At 52.8% G+C, this 10,288-nt stretch overlaps 3 protein-coding genes across 3 annotated transcripts; 1 reads left to right on the forward strand and 2 right to left on the reverse strand.

Moving 5' to 3' along the window:
* Positions 1–1,337: 1,337 nt before the first annotated feature.
* Positions 1,338–2,591, forward strand: NCLIV_062620 (HnRNP-E2 protein, related; the record flags this gene model as incomplete). Its single annotated transcript, XM_003885813.1, has 1 exon — positions 1,338–2,591. The coding sequence occupies one exon, from the start codon at positions 1,338–1,340 to the stop codon at positions 2,589–2,591; it is 1,254 nt and encodes a 417-aa protein (XP_003885862.1).
* A 2,824-nt stretch (positions 2,592–5,415) lies between these two features.
* Positions 5,416–6,018, reverse strand: NCLIV_062630 (Thioredoxin-dependent peroxide reductase,mitochondrial, related; the record flags this gene model as incomplete). The annotated part of the gene is made up of 1 exon (XM_003885814.1): positions 5,416–6,018. The coding sequence occupies one exon, from the start codon at positions 6,016–6,018 to the stop codon at positions 5,416–5,418; it is 603 nt and encodes a 200-aa protein (XP_003885863.1).
* A 2,420-nt stretch (positions 6,019–8,438) lies between these two features.
* Positions 8,439–9,582, reverse strand: NCLIV_062640 (hypothetical protein; the record flags this gene model as incomplete). The annotated part of the gene is made up of 3 exons (XM_003885815.1): positions 8,439–8,543; positions 9,012–9,200; positions 9,481–9,582. The coding sequence occupies 3 exons, from the start codon at positions 9,580–9,582 to the stop codon at positions 8,439–8,441; spliced, it is 396 nt and encodes a 131-aa protein (XP_003885864.1).
* Positions 9,583–10,288: the final 706 nt, after the last annotated feature.

Below are 10,288 nucleotides of genomic sequence, written 5' to 3' on the forward strand. Positions count from 1 at the left end.
CCATAGAAAGCTGGTGTCAAAACCCTAGACCGAAGCGCCGATGCCAATCTTGACGACACAACGGATTTTCACCCATCTTTGCATCTTCGTGATACACGACGGTGTGCTCAGCTCTACGTCAGCTCTAGAAAACGAACATATACAGAGCTTGCGAAGCGATTGCGACAAAAATAGAACACACTTGGTGGGGGTCCGCACGCGTGTTGTCGGCACGTTCAAGTACGAGGAGGTTGAAAGAAGGCCGAGTGAGCGCGTATGCGCGCACAGGGCATTTCTGGGGGCGAAAACGTTGCGATGGAGGGTACCCCTCGCGGTCGAGATTTTTCCTGTCTCTCTATCTGCTCCTTACCACTTCGGCTTCCACTGTTTTGTGCGTTTTTGTTTCCACTCCTATCTCCTCTGCTCCTCTATTTCCCTTGGGCACATTCGTTTTCCTCCCTCTGGCTTCAACACATATCGACCTCCACATATTTCATCCACACGTGAGCATATCGAAAGAGCAGTGGTGTTTCGACAGCAAGGACGACAGTGCACTGCGCTTTTCTCGCCTCCGGGTCACAGAGCAATTCTTGCCAGGGTGAGGGCAGACTACGACTTTCAACCTGTGAAAGGTTTTTTCGAAAGGTGTCACTTCTGCTGGCTCCGTTCGAGTGTCTCCCCGCATTTGGGACGGAATCGCAAACATAGTTCTCCACACGAGAGCCTTCCTAGGAGCCGACGGTAAGCGCCGTTGCGGGGAATGCTTTTCCGGAAAGCAAATACGGTACAGACCGGAATTTTACACATATGGTGCGTTTTTCCCGTTTGTGATACTTTGCGATCATTTCCTTCCAAAGTGTTGGCAGGACCCTCCGAGCCAATAACTGTCCGACTTTTACGCAGTAGGCTCTGTCGTGAGACCGTGCAGTGTGCGGGTCGATGTGTGTATCCTCGACTCCCCTAGAGTTTTATATATGCCCATATACGCGCAATTACCTCGCCCTGCATCTGAATACCCTTTTGGTCTTCATGCTTGTCGTCCAGAAAATTTCGGAACTGTATGCTTTTCCCCGCAGACTGGTAATAGTGTCACTTTTCCCAGTGAATCAGGCAGCATCTTTGCGTCGGTTCCGCGCGCTTGACTCTTTTGACGCGGGGAAAGTGAGACAACCGGATTTTTTTGGTCGTTCCCCTTTTTGGAAGTGTCTCTTCTGGTTTGTCGCGTTTTGTTGATTTGTCCCGTCCCCGACAACTCCTGGTTCTCTCCCCCCGGTCTTGGCCGTCTTTATTCTGTCTCCCCCGGTCTTGGCCGTCTTTATTCTGTCTCCCCCGGTCTCGTTCGCCGCTCAACAGACACCATGGAGGCTTCCTCTGTTCCCCCAACAAAACGCTCGGCCTTCCAGGGCCCGTGCTACTTGAAGATGATCGTGAATAACGTGGCAGCAGGCGCGATCATTGGGAAGAACGGGGTCGCCATTGCGGCCATGGAGCAACAGACAGGCTGCGCCCTGAAGCTCTCTCCCCTCAACGCCTTTTATCCTGGAACCCAGGACCGGGTCCTCGTTATGAGTGGCGAGCAGGAACAGGTGAACAACGCACTCGTTCTGATCCTCGGCAAAATCAAGGAAACTGTGACATCCCAGTTTGGCGCCGGGACACAGACTGGCACGCAGCCCGGCAGCAACGGCGCAGGCAACGGATCAGCGGAGTGCGTCGGCAGAGACCCCTTCGGAAGCAACGACGCGTCCCAGCACAAGATTACCTGCAGACTTGCGGTTCCCCGGTCTGCTGTGTCGACAATCATTGGCAAGGGAGGCCAGCAGATTCGTGAGCTCCAGGACACAACCGGAGCTCGCGTGCAGGTGTCGTGTCGAGAGGAAGGTTTGGCTGAACGAATGATCACCATCACGGGCTTGCTGGAGCAAGTCCGTGCCGCTGCTCTGGGTATCGCGTCCTGCATCCAGTCGGACCCGTACCTGCGAGACCACATGCATGTGGTCTACAAACCAGGCGCTCCGGGAGGCCCCGGGAACCCGGGCGTGCCCGGCGGCCTCGGGGCGCCCCTCGGAGGCGCAGGGTACTGCGTCGTTCCTAACGTGTACGGGAACGCCCCATATGGAGGGGGGGGCCATCTGTACGGTCACGGTGCGGCTGGTCACGCCGCCGCCACGGACGCGCTGAGTCTGCAGTGCGAGATTTCCCTTCAGGTTCCCGACCAGTCGATCGGCGCCGTGATTGGTCGCAACGGGGCGTGTGTGACGGAAGTTATCAACGCGACTGGAGCCCGCATTCAAATCAGCCAAAAGGGGGACTTGGTTCCCGGTACAAATGACCGGAAAATCGTCCTTTCCGGCACTGTGGGCGCCGTACACAGCGCGCATCTTTTGTTGCTCCAAAGAATTCACGCCGTTCAAGACGGAGTTGGAGGCAAGCATCCGGGCACCGGAGGTCCACTGTCTGTACAGGGCGGTGCAAGTGCTGCACCCGGCGCGAACGGCATGGGAGGAGCGGGCGGTCACGCATTGGATTTGCACAATGCGGTGCAGCCACAGCAGCCGCATGGGCTGCAAGGAAACCTCCACTACATTCACTCGGGAGGCTACGGGTATTAAGGTGCACGACGGGAAGGGACACAGCAGCCTCAGCTCAAAGGACTTGTGGACGGGCACCGGACGTCAGTGAATCCACGTTACGGGACGGGCGCCTCGGTGGACGCGTCTGTGCGCGTCGCGCGTCGACTCAAATGGGTGAACAAAAGGGTTTCGCAACTCATTTTTCAGTCCAGATCCTCGATTTGAACGGAGGACGCACCGTTGCAAGCGCCAGATGCATGCACGCATACACACGCAAGGGGGACAAAGACGATTTCCGTATACGCCTGTGTTTTGTAGTACACTTGCCGCCGGCAGCCCAGTGAGCGCCTGCAAAGGGTGCAGGTGGATCGTGCGGAGGAGAAGGGATGCCGCACGAGTGTGTAAAGGAGAAGGTACTATAGTTTTTTTCGTCTTTTGGTGGCGCGCGGGCACAGGAAGATAGACAGCCAGCTAAGGAACGCCTTCGGGCTCGAGCGGCTCTTCTCTCCTGCAGTCTTGCTCGGGGAGCACTTTGGGTGAACAGCTTTCAGCAAGTCTCCGTTTGAATGATGCTGTACGTACGCGTGCGGATACGGATACATGTGCATTTCTGGGTGTGGTTTGTGGTTGTGCGCTGCCGCGGGAAAAAAACGAGCAAGGCCTGCACAGGCCAGAACAGCGGAGTCTGGGCCGCGTCGCCGCCAGCAGTCCTCGTTTTATGGCGATTGCAGATTTTCGCGAGCGCTTTGTTACGCAGATTGCCAACGCAAATGAGTCTGAACAGGGCCGTTCACATCCCCTGGACCAATGAAGTCCGCAGCAACACTGCATTGCTGTCTCGCGCGCTTCTTTGCGGCCGATCGGTCGTGCGCGTGGCGTCAAAACGTCAAGAGAAGCGATAGTGGGGAAACCCGCATGGGGGAGTGTCTCTCGTTTTGCTGGCGTAAGAAAAATCTGCGTTGATGTGCATGGCTATGTACATCCACCGCGAACCATGCTAGGGATAGTGGGTGCCGCTCTGTATGGCTGCTGTCGCGTATATACACATACATATGCGCACAGTCCACGATTTGTGAATGCACCTGGTTGTGCGCGGTGATAGGGCGGCCGCAGGGTTCCGTTCTCTTCCGTTTGCATTATTTCGAGACAACCCAAAACGGATTTGTGCCGGGCTCCGTTTTCCTTGAATTTCATGGGTCCCGCGCTTTCCGCATGTGTCGAGAAGCGGTGAGGATGCCAACGCACAATGGAGTACCCCTCCCCCCCTCTTCATTGAAGCTTCACTGCCTGTTCCCCGGCTTAGAGATACCAGCATAACGAAAGGTTCCCTGCCCGGCGTACGTACGATATCGATTCTCATCAAAACATGGCGAATGCCCTGCACCTCAGCTGCTCCCGTTTTTCTTGTGCTTGCCTCTCTCTGGAATGAGGCCTGGGTCAGAGGGGGAACTTGTCAGTAAGACGCGAGTTCCGTCTCGTGATACAAAAGGCCTCTGTCATGATCTATTGGATGACTTACGCATGCAGCATTGAGTGTAGTGGATACGGACACTGAAGCGAACGTGTACGGTGGTGGCGTGCCTGGTGTCAGGTTTCTTCGCGGTCCATTCTAAGAGGTTTGCGATTCATTTGAACCGGGGAAATCACCTCTTTTGCCACTATGTGGTCGAACAAATTGCATGTGTACGTACATATATATGGATTCAACTGCAGTTATATATATGTATGCATGGTCACGTATACGTGAATACGAGGATGACGTGTGGAACTGGCGACGCGCCGTTGCAGGGACGGAAGGCATGAGTTGAGGAACACGGCTGTGGGTTGCCGACGGTTGAAGGCGAGAAAATTTGTAGTTTGTTTTGCCCGGCATGCCAGCTCTGTCATAAGGGTGGGGGTGTACTGTCCCACGTGGAGGACTCGCCTCCCGTTCTTCGTCAGGCGTTTCCCCACTGTGAACAGGGGTCTCGTGGCCCACGCCACCAGGTTCGTCCCGTTCCGTTTGGTGCTGACCAGTCTTATATATGGGCACACAAGCAAACTTTACATTAATCCACTTTGAAGAGCAAACATGCAGTCTGATTCACGCGGACTGCTGTGCCCCTCGCGAAAAGCCCATGTGAGTCATTTCCAATCGTTTCTAGAAACTACAAAGCCGCACCATGTCATTTACAGGAGTGCAATCCGATAAAATGTAAAATATTAAATCTTCCATAGCGGATCACCCACTTGCGAAGGCGCCGTAGATTCGATGTGAATCGCGGAACTAGAATTCTGAGCAACATAGAAAGCGGAAGCTGTGTCACACAACCTCTTCCGGTCGTTATACCGGAGATCGAGCACTTTCTTTCCGAGACTTGCGCACGCGGAGGTTTGTGGCATCAGCCATCTTTGGTAGTGCGCGTACTAACGCACCATTTAAAGTCTACTGCCTGAACTCCGAATATACGTCAGATACACAGATTGCTGCAACTAGTATGTGTCCTAACAATGAGGTTGCTTGTAAACCTGCTCCGGGTGTGACGAGAACCTTTCGTCCCCGGACCTCGGCAAGACCCGGAGTTCGGGATTACCTCATCATTCGGATATTTTTGAAAAAGGCCTTCCTCACAGCATCCCTACGGTCGGGACAACGGTTCGGGAGTCGCATCCTCGTAAATTGCAGTACCAAGCACTTCAGACGGGCGCATGACACAAGCGAACCCACCAAGCAGCGACGTCCAACCCTTTCTCTTTTTGTACGTCACCACGAATTCACTTTCCCGCGTATTCTGTATGCTCCACCGAAGACAACCGCCTGACACCAACATGCGGACAAATAGGTGCGAATACATCTATACTACAAGCATGTAAATGCACACACCTAGTTGGATGTGAAGCTGCTTCCAAGGTACTCCTTGACTCCGTCCGCAGTGGCCTTCATGGCTTTCTCTCCCTTTCTCCAGTTGGCCGGGCAGACTTCTCCGTACTGCTCGACGTGCTGAAGAGCGTCAAGCATGCGCAAGGCTTCGTCGGCACTTCGACCGAGAGGGAGATTATTGACCACGGAGTGCTGCAGCACGCCATCTTTGTCGATCAGGAACAGGCCGCGCAGGGCCATGCCCTCTGGCAGCAGGACGCCGTAGTCCGCTGCCATTTTGTGCGACACGTCGGCGAGCAACGGGAAGGAAATCTTACCGATGCCACCTTCCTTCAATTCGAGGTTTCTCCACGCGTTGTGCACGAACTTGCTGTCAACAGAGACGCCGAGGAGCTGGCATCCTCTCTTCTCGAACTCACCCTGCAGACGGTGGAACGCCAGGATTTCTGACGGGCACACAAAGGTGAAATCGAACGGGTAGAAGAAGAGAATGACGTACTTCTTTCCCTTGAACTGATCGAGCGAGATTTTTCCAAAGGTACCGTCCGCCATGACAGCTTCTGCCTCAAAGGCAGGTGCTGGCTGAGACACCGTCGGGGCCGGCATTTTGCAATGGAAATTCGCAAGAGGCTGCAGAGAATCGTGTTGAGTTTTCCGTCGTGGAAAATCGCGAATCACTTTTCCAGGTAGCAACACAAGCGAGGTAGAGCCACGCGCAGCAACAAAAATCAAGAAAGCAGGACCAAAAAGAAATAACCTCCGAAAATACCAGCAGCTAATGCAGCGCCTGGGTCTTAGGTGTGCAGGTGAACCCCGCATGGAACCGAACAAGTCGGTGGGAGACAGAGGGTTGTTACCCCCGGCCTGAACATCCGCAGCACACCGAGACGGCAACCTGGACAAGGTGTAGTACAGGCAACGAAGAGCCAAATGAAGAGGGCGCAGATGATTCGATCACTTGCGCGGATGATGCGAGCCATTGTACAAAACAAACACATCTCAGCAAAGCAATAAATGAAGATGTACCGACGTCGTTTAACAGGTGCATTGTTGTTCGGCGACTCGAAATATGTGCGCTCCCCCTGAAGCGACGCGAAGGCCCTTTGACTAGACAGTACCTCCTCGACGAGAGAAGCGGCACCGACAAAGAATTCTTGAGGTTGCCCTACGCAGTGTGAAACGCCCTGGATGCTGAAACGCCCTTTGGCACACCGGTTATCTAGAGATTCTGGAACAGAATCCAGGAATGTACCTCTTCAGCAAAAGGTTTCGGAGGGCGATGCGCACGGATCCTGAGATGAGGGGCTGCAGGAAACTAGTGACGTTCGAGCTTTGCTGACTTCGCAATCCCCTGTTTTGCTGTGAATGATTTTTTCCAGCGAGAAGCGACTTGAAAACCGTGGAGACCAACCGAGCTCCTACTTCTACTACCTGGTACGCGGGACAGTTTCACTTTTGTTTAACGGGGCTGAGCAGCGTCCATCATAGCCGCTGCTCGGAGTCCTTGGGGATGATAGGTTTTGATGTCTAACATTTAGGAGTAATACGAACGGAAATGTCTCTTAAAACTTTAGAAGTAGGTGAAGCTGGAGATAATGTAGGTATGTTATTGAGAGGCATTCAAAAACCAGAAGTAAGGCGTGGCGAGGGGCGAGTTCACGGACTGAGCACCACAGATGCCACGATTTTCGATCCACAGCTGCACATCGTGGCCCAGGGGGCCACGCTCCCGCACGGATGTATACATCCGTCTTCGTACGCTGGCATTTTCTTCTTACTACGGACGCGTCATATGCATGTATATACCTGCGACAGAACACAGCCCTTCACTTGGCCCCTCGCATATGACGTGGGAGTTTTGCCCAAAAACTTGGTTCGAGTAGTAGACTTTGGGTGGCGGTCACTGACGGGTGAATCAACGACACCCATGCAGCTCTCAGCCGGCATCCTCAGCATTCTTCTGTGCACACACGGCTCGGCTCCCTCCAGCGGCCAAGACTCAGTAAAGAATGCCAGGGGGGAATATTCAGAAAGGCTGGGGGCCCACGGACGCAGTTAGCCGCTCTGTCAATCATTCGTGACACGGGGACATTCACGACGCAAACTGCGCTGGATTGAGCTGAGGGCATTGTGCGACAGCAACACAATTTGAAAAAACACTACAGGCAGGGGCGATCTTGGCACTGAAAAGGGGTATCCCACGTTTGCCGTTTAATGCGTCGTGCGATTTGTCGTTTTTGCTTTCCGCGCATATGTCGGATTCCGCGTCCACTCTTGCTCTCAAGGCAGGCTTCGTGCGAATTCCGGGGATCAGGCATCAAGAGCTCTCTCGTCAGAGAAGGCCATTGACATGTGGGTCTGGTCATGTGCATAGGGAAAACTTTTTCCAAGACGAACTGACTATAACTTTGTATACCCAAATTACGCAGCCAAGATCATTATGCTCTTGCTTTCCTTCATTAGCGTGAATCGAAAGACACGGGTTCGGGGCACTCAGATGCCACATGGCAATGCTGCCAACGTGGAAAGCTTCAGTCCACACAAAACTCTCCTCCGGGATAAATCAGCATGCGCATGCCTCCGTGGGCACTTTTCAGCTGTGTCCCTATCTGGCAAGGTTTCTGGTTTAGCGGAGGTATTAGAAAGGCAGGTTCATGGGCCGAACTGCGCCCGGCCGGGAGCAGTGCATCAGCCATGGTCTCGTATGAATCCGGTCACAGCGGCTTTCCGTACACACCTGGGGTCTGAAGCAAGGGGGCGATGCATTGGGCCCCACATGCGTAAATATAATGTAAGTTTAGATACATGGTGTTACATTGGCTGCCTCTGCTCAAAAGGCACACATACAGAGCAACTCACAGGCGAATCCTGGAATTCTGCCTAGTCCCCGTTACAACCAGTGCCGTGAACGTTTTGGAAAGGACACACCGGGCCGGCGGCAACGTGCATGTGGTACCGGGATCAAAAGAACTCTGTATATATAAAACGATTCGTTTACATATCATATAGGTATGCATGAGAGAACGTTACGTCGTTTTGGGTACCGGCCCCTCGCCATTATGTTCAGGATCCTCATCCACGATAACAAACTGACGCAAATCGTTCCAGAGGGCTTGTCGCGCTGCGCCTTCCTGCAAGCAACGGTTGGAAACCGAAGGGTCATCCGCTGCATACGGATATCGATCTCCAGTCAGTCTTGGAAGGCACCTCGGAAAGAACTGAAACGTTTGCCTGGCTGCAGCGCCTCGTTGACGTTCAAGCGACAGAGGATTTACCAGCATGAAGGTATCCGTATGTGCATAGCAGATATGCATGCATACCTATATATATATATATATTCGTATGCCTAAATGCACACAAAAAAACACTATATAAATCTTTGAATACAGATGAGTATCCGGAAGTAAGTACACGCACGCCTCACGGTCTACATATTCATATACCCTAATTTTCATACACCGTTCGTGAACGGCAGTTTCCCATACTCAAATAACTACTTTCCTCCAAGAACATGGGAAACATGCTTCTCGATACATATGCATATATATATGCAGATATATCGCTTTCCGGATCCCCCTTTTGTCCGTGGTGTGACTTACCAGGCTGTCCTTGAGTTTTGCAGTGTGTACCGCGTTGTCCTTTGCGTACCAGAGTGCCCCGATCTCTTGATCTTCCGACTCTGGAAAGGCGAGTCGGTCGCGTAGATTGACAGGCGGCCCCCGTTCGAGCAAACTCCTCTGCTCTCTCGCACACGTCGTGTTAGCGACACTGTCGCAGTAACGCTTGAACTGCACACACGCGCCCATCCATTTTTTTCAGTGGGGGTTCAGAGGAATGGAGAAAGCCGCGGCGAACTGCATACTGCCACGTATAGGAATACCCCCGAATACACAAACACGTATAACGTGTAACGGACACAGACGTACACAAACGCACACAAGTGTCCGTAAACAAGAGATGACGTCCTCTCTCTCTCTTTATATATATACAACCGTTTCGGTGTCACGCTCTCTCCTCATACAGATATACATGTATATATACATATATACGCCAAATATTCTGTCTCACCTGGGACGCCTGGAGCTCTTCGATGCAGTCCACACAAAATTTGGCGGGGAACCAGGGCCCGCTGTCTCCTTCAACGTTGCTTTCTGCTGCTTGTGGGCGCATGCAGTATTCTGCATAATTCGCCTTTGAGAGTTCTTCAAAGCACACCATGCAGTCTCCTTCCGGTTCTCGGTGCTTGGTTTCGGCTCCAGAGGCACACGGGGGGGTGGACGCCGCACCTGCGGCAGGCGCCTCGGAGTTTTCCATGACGGGACTCATAAAGAGGAGGGGCTCAAAACCCTATTCTACGCACGTAGAAGAGCGTTATTCACAGTAGCACCTCAAATAATGCATGCAAATGTACAGCCTGCAACGAGACACAACATGAGGCGTTTCGTATAGGGGTTTATCTAGGAGATACACTTCCGAATGCACGAGCGCATGAAGCAGTAGATACGAATACATGCAGGCAGCTGAGGAAAACTGGAAAAAGGCTGGAAATATGCATATTCCGTATAGGCAGGGCCAGCTTGTTTGTAACTACGCCTGAGGCTTTTCTTGTGGAAAGCAAAACGTTTCGATAACCCACGGCATCGAATCTCGCTTTTTTAAAAATTTGAGGTCCCGGTGTTGAAAATGCCCCGAAAATTGCCCTTTGGGAAAAAGTCGGGATTCAGTCAAACTGGAGAATGACACCTCTAGGGGCCCTGCTTGGGTCGGCGAGAGGAATTCTCTATATAGTTGTACCTTACGAAACGATGGGTAGTTACACCAGAATGGTTCACAAGAAAGCTGGGAGAAGCTCGAAGAAAGTTTCAAGATCTTTCGA

This window comes from Neospora caninum, chromosome XII (genome assembly GCF_000208865.1).
Source record: "Neospora caninum Liverpool complete genome, chromosome XII".
Taxonomy (NCBI): Eukaryota; Apicomplexa; class Conoidasida; order Eucoccidiorida; family Sarcocystidae; genus Neospora; species Neospora caninum.